Consider the following 23163-nt stretch of genomic DNA (forward strand, 5'->3'; position numbering starts at 1 on the left):
TATCACAATTATACCAGAATACTAGATAGTTCATGAATAGAAAGTACAAATACGTTCTCACTACCATTCTCTGGCAAACACAGGAAATCTCAAATCATAATCAATCACAGGTTGATATAGATGCAAATGCAATGTCAGATAATCGTGATGCATATCTGTACTATGATACACATCCACTGATCACCTCAGATTGGAACTCATGGGGGCCTCACATAGACCATGTATCCACCAGAAAAGACCTCGGCCAATATCTGCCGGAAGAGACCTCGGCCATAATATCCGTCGCCGAAAGAAATCTCGGCAAATCACTTCGACCGGTAGAAACCTCGATCCCAATATCCAGTACCTCACTCACACCATTTCTCAGCCATCACAGATAGAACATATGCACAATAATGAGTGAAACAGGATAAATGTTCACATAAGATGTCATATATTCCACAATCACATCATAGATCAATGCCTCGTAATTGACAACACTTAGACAATTACCCCTATTCAAATTCTACTATCACACTTCAAATAATATAATTCAATTCAATCTAAGGACCCAACACACCCTAATCCCCTCACATAGGAAAATACAAGGTTCAACATACTTAACAAATCTTAGAATTCTACTTGTCTTAGCCAAACGTCACAAACAATCCGAATTCAAAGCTTTTAACCTCGGATGATACTCCATATCACCACAATATAATCAAATATAGACTCAGAATCACATTTCGAAACTATTGACACTAAAATCAAGCAATTTGGGTGAAAAGGGTAAAATGGTCAAAAAATCCATATCGGAAATCAAACTCAGAATCTGATTATTTCCTTAAGTAATCAGGAATCTAGTGGTGAAAACCATTTCAAAATGAGGTTAAAATGATTTCAAAATCCTCATTTCTCCTTCAAAAGTTCATGTTCAAGAAAATTCAAAATCTCCGATTTGAAATCCACAATTTAAAGTTAAAATACAAAATTATTAAATGGAATTTAAGGAAAAGTGTTAGAAATACATTACCCAATGGTTTTGTCATGAAAAATCTCTAAGAAATTGCCTAAACTGAGCTTGGAATGTTAAAAATTGTGAAAATACCTTAAACCTCGTCTAAACCCCTTCAAATGTCGCTCAAGCGACTGGACCTTCGTTTTAACAGAGGTTTGCTTTCGCGAACCCCGCCTAAGTGAGTCCCTTCACTTAAGCGATGGGTCTCTCTTAAGCGAAGGTTCTCTTTGGCAAACCTGGTTCGCTTAAGCAGACCCTGCCTCCGATCGAACCCTTGAGATTTGATCGGAACCCCGTATACACATACCATATATGCAACCCTATTAAATTCAATATTCCAGACTCAATGGAATCATCATAATTTGAATTCGATTCCTCCTTGACCCGGAATACGATAAGTAGAAATTAAACTAGTTTCGATACTTGAAATACCCAAAATACCCTCAGGATCTCTAAAAATTATAACGAAGCCATTTCTAGCGTAAGAATCACACCCCGAAACCATTGGAACCATCAAAAATCCAATCCAAGCACTCAAACCTAAAATGTTGACCAAAGTCAAACTTGGATCAAATTTTAACTCAATTTCCAACTTCGGACCTAAATTCCATGTTTGAACTCCAAATCTAATTCCGACAACTCTCTTAGACCAATTTCCACATTTTGGAGCTGATGAAATCGACGGAATTCCATTCTGAGACTCGAAACTCCAAGTGACTTCGAAACTCAAATTTTGACTACTTAAGCCTTTAAAACACATTTATCAAGCAAAACCTCATTTTTCACAAGATTTCCCAAAAACTAACTTTCACACCCAAAGTAAAGTGACTTGGGGAAACTAACGGGAGGGTTAAATGGTAATTTTATCAAAAATGTCAAAAATGACCTTCAGGGTCATTACACAACTTCCCCAAGTCGTGGTTAGAGCTAGTACTACAAGACAGAGGCATCACCTTACAGGTGAATATCAGAGGGAGACAAGTATCTCTAGTACTTCGGGACCTAGCCTTCTTAGACCAAATAATAAAGGAAGGGATGGGCTACGTGATGGAGGGACTAGGAACCCAGATATGGATGGAGACACTAAGGCAGACCCAACAAGCGAGCAACATCAATATGATGTCCATGCAGGATAAGGCTAGTTAAACTTCACTTCTATTAAAAAAAAGAAAAAAAAAGAAAAAAGAAAATCCACCAATATTCCTGGACCATTAACTCCCTTACCCTCCCAACATCCCAACCAACTCCCAATAAATGGCTCCTTCCCCATTTCCTACACATCTCGGAGATGGCAGGGTAAACTTCACTTCTATTAAAAAAAAAAATTCACCAATGGGCCCGGAACATTACCTTCCTCACCTTCCTAACATTCCAACCTACTCCAATAAATGGCTGCTATCCCAATCTAGATGAATTAATTACTGAATCTACTCAACAAAAATATGGATTTGGCAAATCTAGGGTAAATCCCCAATTAATGAATAGTAAGGGTCATCCCCTCTCTCTCCTCCCTAAGAGGCTTCAATGGTAGCTAGTCCTGAGCTTCTCATACTCCGAGGAAAATAATCATCACGCCAATTTCGCATCACCAAATCCCTCAATTACTATTTGTAGTAATGAACAGAGGCAACTTCTAATTCCTGTAGGAAACAACACTTCTAACCTAATGCCTAGAAATTGGAAACAACTTCCCTTCTTCCCATCAACTACAGATCCCTCCAGTACCACTCATAACAACACTGCTTCCTCCAAACAACTTCCCCAAGTCTTGGTTGGAGCTAGTACTACAAGATAGATGCATCACCTTACAGGTGAATATAGTACGGAGGCAAGTCTCTCTACTACTTCAGCACCCAACCTTCTTATCCCAAATAATCAAGGAAGGGATAGACCACGCGATAGAAGGATTAGGAACCCAGATATGGATGAAGACACTAAGGCAGACCCAACAAGCGAGCAACATCAATATGATGTCCATGCAGGAGATGGTCGGTTAAACTTCAGTTCTATTAAAAAAAAGAAAAAAAAAAGAAAAAAGAAAATTCACCAATGGGCCCGAACCATTAACTCCCACACCCTCCCAACATCCCAACCAACTCCCAATTAATGACTCCTACTCATCTCCTATACCACTTGGAGATGGCCGGTTAAACTTTACTTCTCTTTAAAAAATGAAAAAAAAATCACCAATGGTCCCGGGTCATTTACTCATTCACCCTCCCAACATCCCTATTAACTCTCAATAAATGGCTGCTATCCCAATCAGGCTGATTAATTACTGAATCTACTCAACAAAAAAATGGATTTGACAAATATCGGGGGAAATCCCCAATTAATGAAGTGGAAGGGTCATCCCCTCTCTCTCCTCCCAAAGAGGCTTCAATGGTAGCGCGTCCTAAACCCTCTCCCTACCAAAGCTTCTCATACTCTGAGGAAAATAATCATCATGTCAGTTCAGTTGAAGCGACCGTGGTCGTCGCATCAACAAAGCCCTCAATTCCATAGGAATTAAGTTATGGAAAATTTCATGGGAATCAAATTATGGAATATTTCTTTGGAGTTAAATATAGAAAGTTTTGAAAAAAATTTATTCCTACAAATTATGGAAAAACTATAGTTGGAACCAAATTATGGTAAGTTTCTATTGAAATAAATTATGGAAAATTTGCCTTGGACTCAATTATGGAAAGGTTTGAAAAGCTTCCTACGAAAAAAATATATCTACTTCACAATACTTCAAACATTGTCTTTGAATATTCGACAAGTCGAGCACCCCCAACAAGGCTCAAAGCAGGTGGCATTTTTAGACAGTGAAATTTTATAGATAAATCCATATTATGTTTTTGATTAATCCTTAAATTCATGATATACTGACCAAGTCAAATTATTGAATAATAAAGTTGGATCAATATTTATGTTAAATTATATGACTTAAATGAAGTTCAAATTATATTTGGGCCAGTCAGCGAAGTTGACAAGACGAACCCAACTCATGCTCTTCTAATCCAAGGTCCTGTAAAATTACTTGAAGTCCAAAATAAACCAAAAAACCCTAGCGCACACATATATAAAGGGGTGTTCATAAGAGTAAAAAGAAAGACAGATGAAGAACAAGAAGAAATACATAAAAAAGCTCTGCTCTTCAGTGGCGGTCCCAAGTCTTCCGCATACAGAAGTCTTCGTCTCTAAGTTGTGAGCCGCAAATTTCCATACCTCTGCGATTGTGATCAAAGCTTGGCTCTGCATTCGTAGTAAAGTTCCAACAAGTATTCCGTCGATTCAAGAATAAAGCAAAACTCTTGAGTTGACAATCTTGCGGATAAATATTAGAGGATTACGTCTTTTCATTAGCTTTTATAAAGATTGTAACCTTCACATAAATTCTTGATATAAATATCAATATTTGTTGCTATTTTTCTTTCTTGATTACTATTTTCAGGAACGAAACTTAGTCGGATACATGGAGTATATATGAGCCACTTTTATAATAATAAAGGATATATGTGAACCACTTTTGAACAAGGAGTATATCAGTTTTAAATTGTAAAGTTTAGGCGTATATCATGCTTTTTTTTCAATATTAAATTTAGAACCCAGTTATTAACACTTAAAGTAGTAATTTCAAAACCCATAAAATTGGTTTCTCATTCCTTAACTAGAGGTCTCGGGTTCGAGCCTGGGTGAGGAAAAATTCTTAGTAGGAAGCGTTTCCCACGAATGGGCCCCTACACGACGCGAACCAGAATGGTCAGGCTCCAATACGGGTAACGGAAACCGAGTGGGAAAACAAAAAAATCATAAGATTGAAATCCTTACTCGCCTCTACCAAGTACCCGTAGCCACTATAATCTTTGGCACAATCTTTATTCTTCTGATGAGCACTATGGGATGAACACTTTGTGTGCACCAGATAACCTCTCACTATGTAATAGACTGCAAATCACATACGGAATGTAAACCGCACTAGACAAGTCCTATGTGATCGACTCGACTCATAAAATATTAAAGAGAGATCGATTCCAAATTATTCGTGTAGATGACCACCTTCCAAAGTCCAAACCAACTGAGCCATCCCAAAGACTAGTTTAATTTTTTGTGATAGTCCAAAGTATTTTTTTGTCCTTTTTGGGTATAAATTAATGTTTTTAAGACAATGGGAATCACAAAAAAAAAGTACATATTTGTTGTAGGTATGGTTGACGAAATAGTGTAAGGGGAAGTTCACATTCATGAGTGCGAAATTTTCCAATTTCAAGGTACGCATTCAGTATTATTCAATCGTGTGGAATTTCTATTTCTTTTACGGAATTAATCATTTATGATTATTTGAATGGAGCTTAGCTGCAACATGCTTCTTCTTTCACTCAATGTGCATGGTGTGTGTAATGTGTATATATTCTGACCAACTCCAGCTTATTCTCAACAAAATTGCTTGTTTCAAAGTAGAAGCTCAACAAGTAAGTTATCCATTTCTTGTTTATAGCTGTTTCTTTTTTCATACTTCTCAACAAACTTGTTTCTTGTTTGTTCACATTTTTTTTTTGTAATGCTCTTCAATGTGTGCTATTCTTTTGTGAGTTTTACCAGATTGTCCAAGAAGAAGGCACAAAAAGAATGGGAAGATTTTCAATATCCATGAAGGGTTTTGTGTTGTTCTGCCTATGGGCAGTTATTGCGGAAGCAGAGTACCTAAAATACAAAGACCCAAAACAGCCAATGGTTACAAGAATTAAGGACTTGATGAAAAGGATGACTGTTGAGGAAAAGATTGGTCAGATGTCTCAGATTGATGACAGATTAGCCTCAGCTAATGTTACGAAGCAATATTTCATTGGTATGTTTTGAAAAATTCATTCTTTATTTGTTTATCACTATGTTTATAATCGGAAGCAACCTCTCAACCCAATAAAAGTTCGAGTAAGATTTGTGTTCATCCCAATGTTATCAAAGGCGCGCTTAAGTCCTAAAGTGAGGCTCAAAATGTGTTGAGCGCTCACCTCGCTTAACGTGCCTTTCAGTGTCGTCATCAAGGTTCTAAGGCATACTTTCCTCGCCAATGAACCTCTTTAAGAGTCGACACCACTAAACAATTGATATTTCACTTTATCGTAATTGTTTTTCAATTTCTTTGTTTATAAATTTGTCATTCATGCTTATAAATTATTAGTGTTGGACTAACATATACATTTGTATTTTTTCTCCCCTTGCGCCTTTTTTTGTTAAAGTCCACGCTTTATCTGCGCTTTGCGCTTAAAGCCCCAACAGACCTTAGAGTTTTTTTGCGCTTTTTGCTTTTGATAACACTGGTTCATCCTAACCTCTCCATACCCCGCTTGTGGGATTACATTGAGTATAGCTGCTTATTATAAATGTCATACAGATTACAGAAAACTGATTTAAATCAAAGCGATTGATCCTAGGATGATAGAATCTTTTGTAATAACATTAGCGTTTAAATGAATGGAGCCTTGGAGCGACAATAAAGTTTTTTATATGTGAAATACGTCAAGTGGTTTGAACCGTGAATAGAAATACTAAAGTTGCTTATGTCTGACCTATGTCACATGGTTCGAACCGTAAATTTAGTCACGGCTTGTCTCAAGGTAGGTTGCCTACATCACACCCCCTTGGGTGCGGCCACTCCCCAGATCGTGCGTGAACTCCGGATGCACAAGACATGGATTCAGCAACTTATGCTTGTTTCAGGGTAGGACACCTACATCACACTCCCTTGGGGTGCTTCCCTACCCAAAACTCTACTTGAACGCAAGATACTTCATGTACTGGGAATAGCCTATGTTATACCAAAAGATTTTATCTTTTTAATCCTAATTTGAGGGGAAAAAAAGATATTTAAAGAGAACATGGGAAAGGGGGTAGCCTATTTTCTTTATCCATTGTTATCCTGCATATTGGAGTTCATTTTATCTCTAGATTGACATGACCAGTCTTAAAAACATGCTTGTATGTTCACCAGATATTCCAGAACTTTGCTCATTTGTTGTTAGAAATATCACGTTTTTAGATGTATATTTGATTACATATGTTATCTCATACAGCTTACAGAAGAGTGATTCTAAATCAGGGTGCTTTATCGTGAAAATGGAGGATCTTTTTTTTGTAGTAACATATGCATATTATGGAAAAAAGAAAAAGGGGATTGTTCTGCCTTTTACTGTAGTGCATATTGGAATTCATCTTTTATAAAAATTCTTCTGGCAGGGAGTGTGTTGAATGTTCCAGTGCATGTTGCTGCACCTAAGGCCTCTGCTGAGGATTGGGTGAATAAGGTAAACAAGATTCAAAAGGATGCTCTTTCGACCCGCCTTGCTATTCCAATGATTTATGGGATTGATGCAATTCATGGACACAACAATGTCTATAATGCTACTATCTTTCCTCACAATATTGGGCTTGGTGTCACCAGGCAAGTATATAAATTATGCATCTGATTTTTGTTCTGACTATCGGAAGGTACTAATTTTGCGTGCTTTAAGAATGTAGTGAGAGCTCATCTTCTAAATTTGATTAATAAAGATGCATGATAGGTAGTTTTCACATTTGTCAATCATTTGATACCTTAGGATCAAGAAATGATCCTCAGGAGGTCAATTATGTTCCAAAAAGAAAATAATCCTGCTATGTATTTTCAACTTCTCCTAATGCTTCATGAATCTCCTGATGCTTGTCTTTCACCTATTTGAGTTAAAAGTTTGTAACTTTAATGCAGGGACCCTTCTCTTGTCAAACGGATTGGTGCTGCAACTGCACTTGAAGTTAGAGCCACAGGAATCCCATATGCTTTTGCTCCCTGCATTGCAGTAAGTTGATATGATATTATTTGAATGAACTTTTTGGTAAAGTTGCATTTCAATTTCTTTGTTATCTGAATCACTGTATTATGGTAGGTTTGCAGAGATCCTAGGTGGGGCCGTTGTTATGAAAGCTACAGTGAAGATGTCAAAATTGTGCGAGCCATGACAGAGATAATTCCTGGTTTACAAGGAGATGCGCCAGCTAATTTTAGCAAGGGTGTTCCCTTTGTTGGAGGAAAGTATGAATCTTTATCAATTTTCACATCAACTACTTTCCTATTCCTATTAGTGATTTACACCAGTTGCATGCTTAGAAATGAAAATGAAGATCACTTCATCAGAAAACAAAAACAAAACAACAAATGATGATTATGTTACAAACTCCTTAATAAGCATAATTTTTTTTATGAGAAGGCAACAAGACTGGTGGGACTTAGTGATCTTTATTAGTATCAATCTGTCATTTATTCACTTCACATGGAATTTTCTGTCATACTGGGCAAGTTTGGATTTGATGATCTAAGAATCAATGCTATTGACCAATACTTGTTGGCCACAACATATAACTGGTCCTATCATGGTCAAGTATATATAGTAATTATCATGACAGTGACCTTTATCTTTGTATCAAAAATAATTGAACGGTTTAAGTATTGTTTTTTTTTTTTTTAATGAAATTTTCCTTTTATATATAAAATAAAAGTACAAGTACAAGGAGGGGGACATGAAAACCTTACCTCCAAACTTAAGATGAATGATAACTTATGAGAGGACTCCTCTCGATACAATGTGACTAAGGAAAACGAAAATGAGGGAGACTCTCCCCTTCCATGTAAATACGAGAAAGAAACCTACACTAGTCCTATTCAACTAAGCTACACTCAAATAGCTAAACTGAAGAAGAACAAGTATACGAAACTTCCCATTCGCATGGATCGAGATCGTTCATGTCATCTTTGTCCTTCTTAATCTTTTCATACCGAGTTTGTCCATGAGTCGTGTGATCATCATGCAAAGGTAGTGCATGGTGCTGCTGATTTGGATATGTAGACAGTATACCTCATTGATGAAACTTAAGTCGGCTAACTTTTTCAGGGTCTCTCGACTAACGTTTCCAAGTATCCATTCGAGCTGCAACTTCTTGGGTTTTGCAGATGCTGGTTCAAGAAATCCAAGATCAGCTGTAACTCCAATACAAGGCTCAAGGTAGCAGGACACCTGTACCAAGAGACACACAACAGTGAACAAAAATAGAAAACTAGTTTCATTTTTGATGGCTGTTGTGTGTGGCTCCAAGTATTGGATGTTGCGTTGCTGGTCTGGATTCTTGTTATTGTTGTTGTAGGGTTCATGGAATCTGCATAAGCTGGATGAAGGTGTTTTTGTTGGTGTTGCAGCTTGTTGGTGTTACCCTGCAGCTTCTTGTACCTAGCTGCATCTTCAGTTTGGTTAACTTGTTGGTAAAAACAGCTCCTCTTGTTGTTGTTCTTGGCATCTGCACAGAGAAACAACCAGAGGCCATTCCACATGTTGGCCCAATGGATGCAGAGATGCAGATCAGCCTTGAAGCTTAGACTGCATTTCTGAAGTTGTTGTTGTTGGATATGTTGTATCTTTGCTTCTGCTTTGTGAAGGTGCTGTGAATCAGCTGCTGTGATTGTTGCTCCTCCTCTTGTTTTGGTATTGGAATTTGCATGTTGAAGCATTTGTGTTGTTGTCCAGGAACCTGCAGCTTTGGATGTGCTGCATTTTCCTGCAATTCCAAATACATGTAAGCTGCAACCTATAAGTTGAATTACATACAGCCTGCTCATGCTCTGCGTAGCCATATTTTTCCTGTGCCATTAATAGCACAATTCAAAAATGAAAATCCAGAATTCTGAAGTAGTTGTGCTACTTATTTTCCCAATTCAACTACTGTTTCCCCTAAGTACGCACAATCAGTTGGGACTTGAATAAAATTAAGTCTCCTGTGGGATCTGTCTTTGAACAACTTGCTGCAATTGTGGTGTTGCTGCTCCTCCAATTCCTCATCATCATCAACCTCCACAGTAACCATGTGGACAACAGTAGCATTTTCATTATGATCATGTGGATTCTCTTTCAAAGACTCAAATAACTCAACCATTCTATCTACAGTAAATGGCCCTGAAGTAGTGCTGCCCCCTTATCTCCTCAATGGAGCAACTCTTAAATATGGGATGTTTAACTTATCGTTGTTTATTATTCCCCTTCCTTTTATCTCTAGGCTGCTGAAATCTCCATATTTGCAATTTCCCTTTTCTAAAGCAATGTTAGCTAGGTAGTCTGCCAGCTGATTTCCCTCCCTCATGATATGCTGAAACTGATAATGTCTTCCTTGTAAGCATGCTTTGATTTCTTCTACAATGTCATTTATTATCGGTTTAAGTATTGTTAAGTTATGTTAAAGTGAGTTAAAGTATTTTTCAAGATAATGTTTTTTGGTACTAGAATAATTCTAGACATTTTTCTATTTGAGTACCCGGACCCTGCGCATAGCGGGAGCCTTAGTGCACCGGGCTGCCCTTTTTTTTTTTTTAACTGGTAAAGTTGCTGCCATGTGACCAGGAGGTCATGGTTTCAAGCCTTGGAAACAGTCTCTGGCAGAAATGCAAGGTAAGGCTGCGTACAATAGACCCTTGGGGCGGGCCCTTCCCCGGACTCTGCGCTCAGCGGGAGCTTTAGTGCACCGGACTACCCTTTTTTTTGCTATTTCTGTCGTCCTTTATTGTGGAACATTTGCTTGATTGCACTTTCAACTGGTTAAGGTCAAAGGTAGCAGCCTGCGCCAAGCATTATGTGGGAGATGGAGGCACACTGAGGGGAATCGATGAAAATAACACTGTAATAAACTCAACTACATTACATGGCATCCACATGCCTGCATATATTGATTCCATCATAAAGGGTGTTTCAACGGTGATGGTGTCTTACTCAAGCTTGAATGGGGAAAAGATGCACGCTAACCGAAAACTTGTCACTGGCTACCTAAAGAACCAGCTCAACTTCAGGGTAATAATGATTAGCTCGACTCATTCAGAATCAGGAAGTTAAGGTCAAGTAAGGATATATCCATGTATAACACCTATTTTGGCCTTGCATCTTTTTCAGGGTTTCATCATTTCTGATTCGGAAGGCATTGACCGGATTACAAGCCCACCTCATGCTAATTACACTTATTCAGTATTAGCTGGAATTTTAGCAGGAATTGACATGGTTGGTTTGTTATGTTTGATCTCGAATCATTTTTATCAACATGATAGTTTTAGTTACTCTATATGATTGTTTCATCTATGATGCAGGTTATGATTCCAGTGAATTATGCAGAATTTATTGGTAATCTTACTCGACTAGTGAAAGATAATATCATTCCCATGAGCAGAATTGATGATGCTGTAAAGCGGATATTGAGAGTTAAGTTTACCATGGGTCTCTTTGAGAACCCACTGGCTGACCTAAGCTTGGTAAACCAACTTGGTAGCCAGGTAACTTTGATATTCAGAAACTGTTTCAATTCTTGGGATCTAAGTCTGTTATGTGTGATCTATGATGCTTCAACGCCTCTCTGCAGGAGCATCGAGAGTTGGCAAGGGAAGCAGTAAGGAAATCACTTGTCCTTTTGAAGAATGGCAAGAGCACTAGTCGTCCATTACTTCCCATTCCAAAGAAAGCACCAAAGATACTTGTAGCTGGAACTCATGCTGACAATTTGGGTTACCAATGTGGAGGCTGGACAATACATTGGCAGGGCGTCGCAGGCAATGATTTAATAGTTGGTATGTCTTCTCATGTCCTATAGTTTCCACTTCACCACAAGTGACATTTTTGGGCCCTCTTTTGGTAAGGAATCTGCTATTTCGCTAGATAGCAGAAACATGCGTTTTCAGGTTTTACTAATTCCATTTTTTCGTGGGAGATTAATTGTTGGACCTGATAATATGACAATTCTTTTACATGACAATGTATAGAATTTAAACTGATAATTGTTGGACCTGATAATATGACAACTCAAATGTAGCATTATTCTACATTTGACAGGAACCACCATTTTAAGCGCTATCAAGAAAACTGTAGATCCGTCCACGCAAGTAGTGTACCAGCAGAATCCTGATGCAAACTTTATGAAGTCAAACGAATTCGACTATGCCATTGTTGTAGTAGGTGAAGTCACATATGCAGAGATGTATGGTGACAGCTCAAATCTTACAATACCAGAACCTGGTCCGAGCACTATTAACACTGTCTGTGGGGCTGTGAAATGTGTTGTAGTTGTCATCTCTGGTCGTCCAGTCGTGATAGAACCTCACGTCGATAAAATAGATGCACTCATCGCTGCTTGGCTTCCGGGGACTGAAGGCCAAGGTGTTGCAGATGCTTTATTTGGTGACTATGGTTTCAGTGGTAAACTTGCTAGGACCTGGTTCAAGTCAGTTGACCAGCTTCCTATGAACGTAGGTGATGACCACTACAATCCCCTCTTTCCCTTTGGATTTGGACTCAGAACTCAGCCAGTGAAGATGAATTAATAGACAGTATTGATACTATAGTGTGTACTTGCAAGAAAAGCTAGTAGTAAGTTATTATCATTAATAAAACTGGAAGAAAGAGCAGAAGGCAGAAAATTGTATTGAGGGCTTCCCTTTGAATATATATTATTATTATTATTAATTGCTATTAATTACGATTTTGATGGGTTGTTACTGCTACAAAAGTATTTGTAGGGTGGTCATGTCTCTTTAAATTTGAGAGTACTTAAGACAAAAGATAAATCAAAGGACGAAATATAATTTCCTAAAGAAACAACAAGGTTTTAGAAAATACAATGCTTAAAATTTCCACAAATGGGGTGGGTCTTAATGCTACATCATTTTCCTTTATTTTGTAATCTACTAGAAACTAACCAGTATTAGTATGAAACATGTTGAAAACTATGTAGACTCATTCAAGTAAACTGAATACATGGGAAATCCCCTAATGAATTTATCGATAATACAGATATTAGTTCACCTGGGAACTCTTGAGGACTTGGTTTAAGGCTATCCATGACTGTTGGAGATCCACACTATGATCTACTAACTCCGCACCCCCTACCAAATCCCTCCCTTGAGATTACTACAATAAGCAAGTAAGCAAGAACCTATTGCTTCTAGATAGAGATGGATCTGAGAAGACAATGACAATGATGATATCTATTTCCTAGTTCTTATTTCAATTCTATTTAGTTTATGTGTCTTTAAAAAAAGGACATGCTCTTTCTGTAGCACCCAACAATTTCGATTGATCTTATATGTAGTACTGTACAAAGTACTCCAAGATTTGAAGTTCTCTGCATTTATTTTACATGAATCTGTTGAATTTGCTTTTATTTATGCACTAGTTTTTCGTAAAATAAGTTGTTTAGTTTAAGATAAATTTTAATTTTGAATTTTAGTTAGGTTGTTGAGATATTTTAGGTTGTTTTAAATTTCAAATTATTCTGATTATGTGTTTTATGTTGGCTATTTAAAGCCCCTCACTAATAAAATTATTGAAAGTTATTTCAATCCATTGAGAGTCATTTTAACTTCTTTTTTGTGCCTCATCTTTTAAAAAACCCAATAGAATCAAGATGTTAATTGAGTAAAAAGATAATTCACAAGTACCCCTCAACTATAAACGAAATCGCTAGGACACACCTTAACAAGTACCCCGGGAGGGTACCCTAGGCGTGGCCGGCACTCGAAGGTTATTTCTGACCTCCGAGCGAACCACCTGGTCCAGTCACACATTCAATCAATCACATTTTCTTAGCGGAAAACTCAATTAAAGAAATACTATTCATATATGGGGGCCGAGGGCCAAACATTTACAACCCAACAAGACAATAAAATAAGACTCCTCAAAATAACAGTTCGACCTCCCCACACTCCAGTCTATGAAGTCTCTATCAAAGTCTAAGAGGTGTCAATGACAAGTCCATGGCTACCAACAATAAAAATAAAGGAAATGTCAACAAAACTGTACATGAAGGCTCAACATCCTCCGGAAACTAGGAGGACTCACCAACTAGCTGAGGGTGTATGTGGATCTTCAACGGAGCGCTAGTTGATGATCTCTAGTACCTGTCTCTGCATCATGAAACGATGGAGGCCAAATGGCATCAGTACATGGAATGTACGAGTATGTAAAATGGCCGAATACAACGAACATCAAGGAAGAATTAATCAACTCGGAAGCTCAACTCAAGAGGAATAACAACTCAATCAAATGTCCTAAGTCTAAACAAGAATATGATTTAGACGGGACCAATCACATACAATTCAACTCAATCTGACTCAGAGTACTATCAAAACCTATTTGGGAGTTTCTCTTAACCGACAACCATCACTTATGAGCCAGTGAAAGTACAACAAACCGACGTTGTTGCCGCGTCCGTTCATACCTTGCCAGGGTATGAATGAATCAACCAATCATGGATCCAATCCAACCAGGTCCTATAATGTCAGGACAAACATTTTGGGGAAACATCCGACTTTAACGGTTCAATCCCCTCCTACGTTTGGCGACGTAGTTATTGGGCTCGAGTATGGACTTTACTCTTTCCCAATTTGGTGCTCGATACTCCTCCCAAGACTCAATGCTCATAAAACTCCATCCAATCAACTCAATCAAATCATATCGACAAGTTTCATTACAACCTTGTCAACTCATCAACTCTATCATGATCAAATCTTTTCCAATCATACTATCCGGTCAATCTCAGTCATATCTTTCAAAAGAAATTTGAATGCACATTTATAGCAACATGTAAGCACAACCAATCATTTCCTCTATCCATTTACTCAATCTTTGAAACTCATCACAACTCTAAGGCTTCAAGTCAACAATTGAAGATAAGCAACATTTTTAAGAAAATAGCATCCTTCATCATAATCCACATAATTAAGAAGATCAATAAAACATATTTAACAACTCATTTTCATCGACTCATACTCACATAAAGGCTCAATTTAGGAACTTCTTGTCTCCACAACATCAACACATATAGAATCAAATACATAGGGAACAAAGTTCATACAAGCATAAACCATACCAAGAAACTCCATTTTTATGGACATCTAACCTCAAAGCAAGAGTAGGGCACATGGGTGGACTCACCCCATGTTTTAGATGGCCTTACATACCTTAGGGAAGACTTGGAGAAACCCTTGATGTTGGGTCTTCAATGGAGGACTCAAATCTTGAAGCTCTTGGGACAAATCCTTGTTGAGAATGGAGAAGAAGAAGGAGATGAAGAAGAGAGAGAGGAACTTCTAGGGCTTTTAGAGAGAGAGGGCTGGAAATTTTGATCCCAAAATGACCAATGGCAATACATATATAACTTGGGTAAGTTCCCAAATTACCCCTCCTCAAAAGTTCTGAAAATAGGCTAAAAATGCACCTGGCGCGATAGTGGCGCGTCGCGCCATTGCAGCGCCAGGCCAATTATGCCTAAAATCTGTACACCTCGTAGTGGCACGCCGCGCCAATGACCAAACTACTGAGGCATGTTTCTGGCGCGATAGTGGCGCGTCGCGCCCTTATAGCGCCAAGGCCAAAGTTTCTGGGTTCTGGAAATTTGTCCTGAAAAACCCTGCACAACTTTTAGTGGCACGTCGCACCAAGGACCAAACTACTGAGGCATGTTTCTGGCGCGATAGTGGCGCGTAGCGCCCTTACAGCGCCAAGACCATTTCCCCAGCAGTTGCAACCCAGGCCAAAAATGAAATTCCTGCCGCGCTAGTTAGTCTTAGGAGCGTCATATCTTTCGACTCCGAACTCCAAAATTCGCATTCTTAGTAGCGTTGGAAAGAAGACTTGACGACCTTTGATTTAATAGATTGTGGGCTACCCAGATCATCATCTATCAAAAGATAGGGTCGTTAGAAGTCAACCCCTCAAGCGAACTCCTCCTCGAACTTAGTCACGACGAATCCTTGGGTTAAATTTGGTCCTAGGGGTCCTTCATGACCCCACATCACCTCTAATGCTGCAACATTTCTCAACAACTCATCTTACTCACACGAAGTCTCCACAATAATCGAGTCCGACCCTATCCGAACACAAGAAGGATCCGAATCTTAGGGAAAACTTTTGGGGGGTGTTACAGTTGTTGAGATATTTTAGGTTGTTTTAAATATGTTGTGAAAAAAATATTTATATTTCTAAAAATGATAAAATTGGGTTATATTTCAAAATGAAAAAAAAGAAATTTTAATTAAAAAATATCAACTTAAGTTTTAATGTTAACTACTTATGTGTATTATTTAATAATGAAAATGGACATGTGTCCAAATTAATAAGATTTTAATATTATTTTTTTCGTCTCTCACATGCCTCCAAGAGAGTGAACAAACTCTTTGTGCCACCCCAGCACTAAAGGGTGTGTTTATTACACTTTAAAATAATTCAGGGGGGTAATAGGATCATGTATAGTTAAGGTGTGTCCTGGCGATTTCGGTTATAGTTGAGGAGGGCACTTGTATATTATCCCTTTGAGTAAACAAGTCAAAAATACAAAATATACGTATATACATGGAAAACTTTAGTGATTTAAGCTTTCCTCGAAACCAAATTTTCAAGCATGATGGAATAGACGAATAAACAAAGCCATCTTTGTTCATATATTACATAAGTACGTTTGTATGAAGTAAACGTTACATCAATAAAGTTGTCAACATTTACAGAAATGATCAACACCCATTTCTCATTAAAGTTAGCATTAGTAATCCACAAAACCAACTAAGATGTAGTTGATGTAATGTATATGTATATAAAGTTTGTACTAATTGCTGCACAAGGTGTTGTTAAGCTTTTAGATTTACCTTTGTCGTGGTGGTTGAATGAAAAGCTATTTTTCTATGGTTTTAGTGAAGTGTGAATATTCTGATGGTGGCCGGGAGTGTACTGAGTGGTGGAGGAAGTGTGCCATTTCCACAGCATTCTTCGCAGATTTTGAAATGTTTATACAAATGTGAAATTCAAAGTAACATACATTGATTAACGATTGTGATATATAGTCTAGACTTGAATATTTGGACACAATATGGCTTAAAAGTTTGTTCTTTTCTCATTTTGGTTCTATGCCTGTGGATTCCTTAGATCACATTGCATATATGTGGGGGGAGGGGCTGACATGTTGATTTAGAAAATTTCCGAGTCTCTCATCAGGAGTAGTTTCGAGAGGATGAGTATTTGAAACCAGCACACTCTTGGGAAGAATTGAAATTAGATCCTGTGTTGGAAATCTTTCTTTAAACCTTTGATCAATTTTGCTGACAGAAATGGGGGTGATGCTTAGACATCCCCTATCTATCTTTACTGATCGGGATGAGATTGGAAGCGTGACTTCAAGAGTCTGGCTGAAAATTTATTATGCCGTAAGTGTTATTCTCAGGGAATTTGGAAAGATCACACTCAAATAAGAGATATTTTGTTGATATATAAGAGATTTAACAATTTAATTGGTTATTTTACTACTTTTTCTTGAAGTTCTTTCATCTCATTTGCTGATTCTTGGAATTATCTCAACTTTGTAATAGAGACCTACAACTTGTGAAGCGGATTGGGGCTGCAACTACCCTCTGAGGGCAGAACCACAGGAATCCCTTACACTTTTGCATGGTGCATCGCAGTGAGTACCATCACATCATATGCAATCTATATATTCTTTATTTGATATCTTTCATCATAGGTCTGTGTGTTCGTCTGCAGTAAAACACTTTGAACATATTTTCAATCTTAAACCTCCTATTATGGATCTCACAATTCTTGATTGCATTCCTACTTTTATTGTCATGAGGATAATACAATTAGCAGTGTGATCCTTTGGACAATGCCAAACCAAGGAAGTATCAATAATATTAATACCGATGGGAGATACACAGATCATAATGACAATGCAGGGATTGGGGGGGATAGCCAGAGACTGCAATGGGGATTTTATTTCCGCTTTTACTATTCCTGGACAGTGCCAAAATCATAATATAGCAGAGGCTCTGGCTGCTCAATATGTAGGCCAATGGATCAAAGACAACAATCACAGGTTGTGCACAATTGAGATAAAAAAACTGAAGAAAATAAGGAAATGAAGACAGATTTTTTGAACTTTTTCTTTTGATGATCTCCCCTCTACAACCTTCATGTCTATATATACAAATATAAAAGATAAACACCAATAAAAGCCCATACTAGTTTAAATAACAATAAAACCCATAAAAGATAAATAACAATAAAAAAACCCATACTAGTTATATTAACAATAAACCCATACTAGTTAACAATAAACCCATACTAGTTTGCTTATCTTTGTCTTCTCTTCTTTTCTTCTCTTCTTTTTATTCCAACATCCCCCTCAAGTTGGAGGAGAGAGAATTAACCCCCAACTTGCGAAGAATGGTATTGTGAGCTGGTCCTGATAAAGGCTTTGTGAAGATATCTGCAACTTGAGATGCAGATGGAACGAAATTTAGAGAAATGAGACCTGCGGTGAACTGTTGACGCAAAAAGTGGCAGTCAAGTTCGACGTCCTTTGTGCGTTCATGAAACACAGGGTTTCTAGCAATATGGAGTGCCGATTGACTATCAGAATGGACCGGGATTGGTAGCTTAGGTGGAGCTGATAGATCTCGAAGAAGACGATTCAACCATGTGACTTCAGCAAAAACTCGTTGCATTGATCTATATTCTACTTCCGCAGATGAAAGTGATACTGAAATTTGTTTCTTGGATTTCCAAGAAATCGGAGAGCCACCCATGCTTATAAAATACCCGCTGACAGATCTTCTCGTATCCAAACACGAGGCCCAATCGGCGTCACAGAAAGCAAGAATGGAAAAAGAAGGATTGCTACTGAAGAACAATCCTTGACCTGGAGATTTTCGAAGATATCGAAGAACACGAATTGCAGCATCGTAATGAGGTAACCTTGGGGACTGCATATACTATGACAAATGCTGAACCGCAAAGGCTAAATCTGGACGAGTGTGAGTTAAATAGTTGAGTTTTCCGATCAATCTTCGATAGGAAAAAGGATCTGTGAGTGGTGTCCCTTCATCAGCAGAGAGTTTTTGCGAAGGATCAAGTGGAGAAGGTACTTCAGCTAAGTCATCACAGTTGTACTCAGACAGAAGTTCAAGAGTGAATTTTCTCTGATTCACTATCAGACCATGGTCTTCTCGTACCACCTCCAATCCAAGGAAATAATGTAAGCTTCCTAGGTCTTTTATCTTAAATTCAGTGTCCAAAAATTGCTTGAGGTTAGACAACTCTGTAGAATCATTCCCAGTAATAATTATATCGTCGACATAGACTGCAACTAAAGAAACTGAGTGACCTGAATGCTTGTAGAATAAAGAGTAATCATTCAGAAATGAAACATACCCCTTGAAATTAAGAGCAGCCCTTAATTTTGCATACCATTGTCTTGAGGCTTGTCTCAATCCATACAAAGATTTGTTTAGTTTGCAAACTAAGTTAGGATTAGAAGATTCCATACCTGGAGGAAATTTCATATACACCTCTTCTTGCAATTCACCATGCAAGAAGGCATTATTGACATCTAGTTGAGATATATTCCAACCTTTCTTGACTGCTACTGCAAGTAAGCATCTTATTGTTGTCATTTTGACAACAGGAGAATACATTTCATTGAAGTCGATGCCTTCTCTTTGGATGTCTCCTCTTACCACCAATCTTGCCTTTAATCTCTCTATAGACCCATCTGCTTTGTGCTTTACTTTGTAAACCCATTTACAGGGTAAAGCTTTCTTATTTGGAGGTAGACTCACAATTTCCCAAGTGTTGTTGGAATTTAATGCCTCAAATTCAGTGTCCATAGCTTTTAACCAACCAGGATCCATAGTTTCCTGGGAATAATTCTTTGGTTCACTTATACTTGAAATTGCATTCAAAACCTGCTGATTAGAGATAGATAAAGCAGCAAAATAGAAAATAGGAGGATCAATGGGATCAGTAAAACATGAAGTGGAAAGATCAGTGAGATAAACTGAGTTGCAAACATACTCATCTAGATACACAGGCCTTTTAGGAATCCTCTCTGATCTTCTTTCAGGTGCAACAGAGACGGGATCCACATCATGAATTTGAAGACTATTAGATGAGGAAGATAGACTTGGGGAAGGTGGAGGAACATCAATAGATGAGCTAGATGAAGGAAGTGAGCTAGGAATGGACCCTAAGGAATCATATTCATCAGGGTTAGAAACCAATGGAGATAGTGTAGGAGAAAAAGAATTAGATGGTCCTGAACCAGCTGTGGTTGTAGTGAAAATACGAGGAGAAGGAGTTTGAGTGTGAAAAGGAAATGTAGTTTCATGAAAAACTACATTCCTTGAAACGATGATTTTCTTAGAATTCATTTCCATGACTTTATACCCTTTCTTCCCTATAGGATATCCAAGAAATATACAAGGGACTGCCCTAGGAGCAAATTTGGGTCTGTTATGTGAAGGAGTTGAAACAAAACACAAACATCCAAAACTTCTCAAAAACTTGTACGAAGGACAAGTTCCAAAAATCAATTCAAAAGGTGTTTTTCCTTTTGAGCACAGATGAGGGAAACCTATTTATTAGAAAAGTTGCGGTCAATAAACAATCACCCCAGTAGCAAATAGGCACTTTAGATTGGTGTAACAAAGCTCTAGAAGTCTCCAAAAGGTGTCTGTGTTTCCTTTCCACAACTCCATTCTGTTGTGGAGAGGAAGTGCAAGAAGTTTGGTGGATGATTCCTCTTAAGAGAAAATATTCTGAAAGAATCACTCCACTGCCTAACTCAAGAGCATTATCTGACCTTATCATTTTTATCTTAGCCCCAAATTGTGTGTAAGCTAGGTAGTTCTTTAGTGTAGGAAAAGCATTGCTTTTAGTAGTCAAGAGGTAAGTCCAAGTTGCTCTACTAAAATCATCTGCAATAGTAAGAAAATACTTGTATCCATTATAGGTAGATGATTTATAGGGTCCCCAAGTGTCCACATGGATTAACTCAAAAATTGCTTTAGTTTTGATGCAACTAGAAGGGGATGGCAGTTTAGTTTGTCTAGCAACAGGGCATATATCACATTTGTGATCAAAATGAGAAAAGGAAGAAGAAGAACTGATGTTTTTCATTGAATCAAAAGGCATGTGGCCCAATCTAATGTGCCACAATTTTACATCATCCCTATTGTTTACTGGAATAGAAAAAGAGCTAGGAAAAGAACTACAACTGGAGAGTAAAACATCAGATTTAGAACTAGACTTGACAAGACTTTGTAGACCTGAAGTGGTGGTCATGATATAGATTCCATCCTTTGCTTCACCAATAACCAGAGGGGTCCTCATTGAATGGCCCTGCATAACACAACGAATGGAAGAAAAATTTAGTGTGCAATAGAATTGTTTGCAGAATTGATGAATTGATATCAAGTTGATTTTAAAAAGAAGGGACAAGCAAAACATTCTTTAGTAGCAAATTATGAGGGAGAGTGACAGTTCCTCCATGTGTCACCCTTACCCTGAAAGAATTTGGGAGATTGACATAAATAGGAGAAGACAAAAGTGTAAGAGTAGTAAAGAAAGCAGGGTCAAAAGACATATGAGCAAAAGCTCCTGAATCTAATATCCAGTAGCTAGAGCTAGCATGGGTTTGATATAGTCTTGGATCACTGAAAGTGTTACCAGAAAAACAGTGCACCATGTTAGCTGAAACCTCACTTCCTGCAAATGGCACATCTCCAATCTGTGCATTCTGAAACTCTTCTCCCAAACCACCATAGTTCTCCTGAGCAACAAATCCATTTGCTTGTTCCTATTTGTTGCGTAACCTGAGCATCCACCTGTTGTCACTGCATTAGCCATAGAGTTCCCTTTGTTGTTTGGTTGTGATTTTGGCCCCTTGGTGAACTTAAAATCAGGTGGATAACCTATTATTCTGTAGCATTTTGCAATTGAGTGCCCAGATTTCTTACAATTTGTGCAATACAGATTATTGTTGTAGTTATTGCTGTTGTTCTTTCTTGCTCTAAAATCAGTATTGTTGTACCTCTGACCTGAGAAATTCTGATGTGTTGCAAGAAATGAAGATGTGTCACCTGGAAAGTTAGGATTAACATATGCCTCTCTCTGTTTCTCATCTTGAATGAGGAGAGAGTACGCATGATTCACATTTGGGAGAGGTGACATCATGAGTATGTTGCTTCTTACTGCTGCATAAACATCATTAAGTCCCATTAGAAATTGGATCAATCTTTTGTCCTGCTTGGATTTGACTACTTTCTTCTTTCCTCCACAGGTGCAGTTGCAAGAACATATTTCTCTGCTAGAGAGAGCATCCAGCTCATCCCAAATCCTCTTGATTCTTGTGAAATATCCTGCTACATCAGCTGTTCCTTGCATCAGATCTGTGAGGCCTTTTTGAAGGTGATAGAGTTGAGCTCCATTGGACTGACCAAACCTGTCATGAAGGTCAGTCCAGAGATCTTTAGCGGATTTAGAGTATATCACACTCCCTGCAATTTCTTTTGAAAGAGAGTTAAGCAACCAAGAAATCACCATATTATTGCACCTAGTCCAAAACTTGAACTCAGGTGTATCAGCAGATGGTATTTCGGAAGAACCATCAATAAAACTCATCTTGTTCTTAGCTGATAGAGAAATAATGATGGACCTTCTCCACGCAGCAAAACCAGTTCCATCGAAAACGAAATTCACAAGATTCATTCTTGGAGAATCTAAGGGATGAAGATAATATGGACTGCTAGAATCCATTACTGCAGATGAAGAAGAAGAAGAGTTTCCCTCATATAATTGTGATGTGTTTTCCATTTGGATTGAAAGAACAAAAATAAAGAAAAGATTTGGATCCTACTGCTGCTCTGATACCATGAAGAAAATAAGGAAATGAAGACAGATTTTTTGAACTTTTTCTTTTGATGATCTCCCCTCTACAACCTTCATGTCTATATATACAAATATAAAAGATAAACAACAATAAAAGCCCATACTAGTTTAAATAACAATAAAACCCATAAAAGATAAATAACAATAAAAAAAACCCATACTAGTTATATTAACAATAAACTCATACTAGTTAACAATAAACCCATACTAGTTTGCTTATCTTTGTCTTCTCTTCTTTTCTTCTCTTCTTTTTATTCCAACAAAAACTCTTTGATTATAGTGAATATGCCGAAGAAGAAGAAGACCAACAACCTGAATTTGAAGACTTTTGTGGATGAAACTGTGGGCTTGATTGATGGAGCAGATATTACCTTCTCACACTGTTATAGAGAAGCTAATAAAGTGGTGGATTAT

The 23163-nt window shown here is 37.8% G+C and overlaps 2 protein-coding genes across 2 annotated transcripts; one reads left to right on the top strand and one right to left on the bottom strand.

The window, feature by feature from the left end:
- The first annotated feature begins 5549 nt into the window (after positions 1 to 5549).
- Positions 5550 to 12511, top strand: LOC129899197 (uncharacterized). The gene is made up of 9 exons (XM_055974058.1): positions 5550 to 5831; positions 7220 to 7424; positions 7728 to 7818; positions 7906 to 8051; positions 10602 to 10845; positions 10945 to 11049; positions 11136 to 11318; positions 11405 to 11609; positions 11872 to 12511. The coding sequence occupies exons 1-9, from the start codon at positions 5612 to 5614 to the stop codon at positions 12357 to 12359; spliced, it is 1887 nt and encodes a 628-aa protein (XP_055830033.1). The 5' UTR covers positions 5550 to 5611; the 3' UTR covers positions 12360 to 12511.
- A 9265-nt stretch (positions 12512 to 21776) lies between these two features.
- Positions 21777 to 22617, bottom strand: LOC129900165 (uncharacterized). The gene is made up of 2 exons (XM_055975105.1): positions 21900 to 22617; positions 21777 to 21781 (listed from the first exon to the last, which is right to left on the bottom strand). Exons 1-2 carry the CDS (start codon positions 22615 to 22617, stop codon positions 21777 to 21779), a joined length of 723 nt encoding a protein of 240 aa, XP_055831080.1.
- Positions 22618 to 23163: the final 546 nt, after the last annotated feature.

This window comes from Solanum dulcamara, chromosome 8 (genome assembly GCF_947179165.1).
Source record: "Solanum dulcamara chromosome 8, daSolDulc1.2, whole genome shotgun sequence".
Taxonomy (NCBI): Eukaryota; Viridiplantae; Streptophyta; class Magnoliopsida; order Solanales; family Solanaceae; genus Solanum; species Solanum dulcamara.

Excerpts from the sequence above, each read along its gene's own strand:
- LOC129899197 (XM_055974058.1), top strand. The coding sequence starts at position 5,612 with ATGGGAAGATTTTCAATATCCATGAAGGGTTTTGTGTTGTTCTGCCTA. Across the intron at positions 5,832-7,219 it reads TACGAAGCAATATTTCATTG|GGAGTGTGTTGAATGTTCCA; the intron begins GTATGTTTTGAA and ends TTCTTCTGGCAG. Across the intron at positions 8,052-10,601 it reads GTTCCCTTTGTTGGAGGAAA|GTCAAAGGTAGCAGCCTGCG; the intron begins GTATGAATCTTT and ends CAACTGGTTAAG.
- LOC129900165 (XM_055975105.1), bottom strand. The coding sequence starts at position 22,617 with ATGGATTCTAGCAGTCCATATTATCTTCATCCCTTAGATTCTCCAAGA.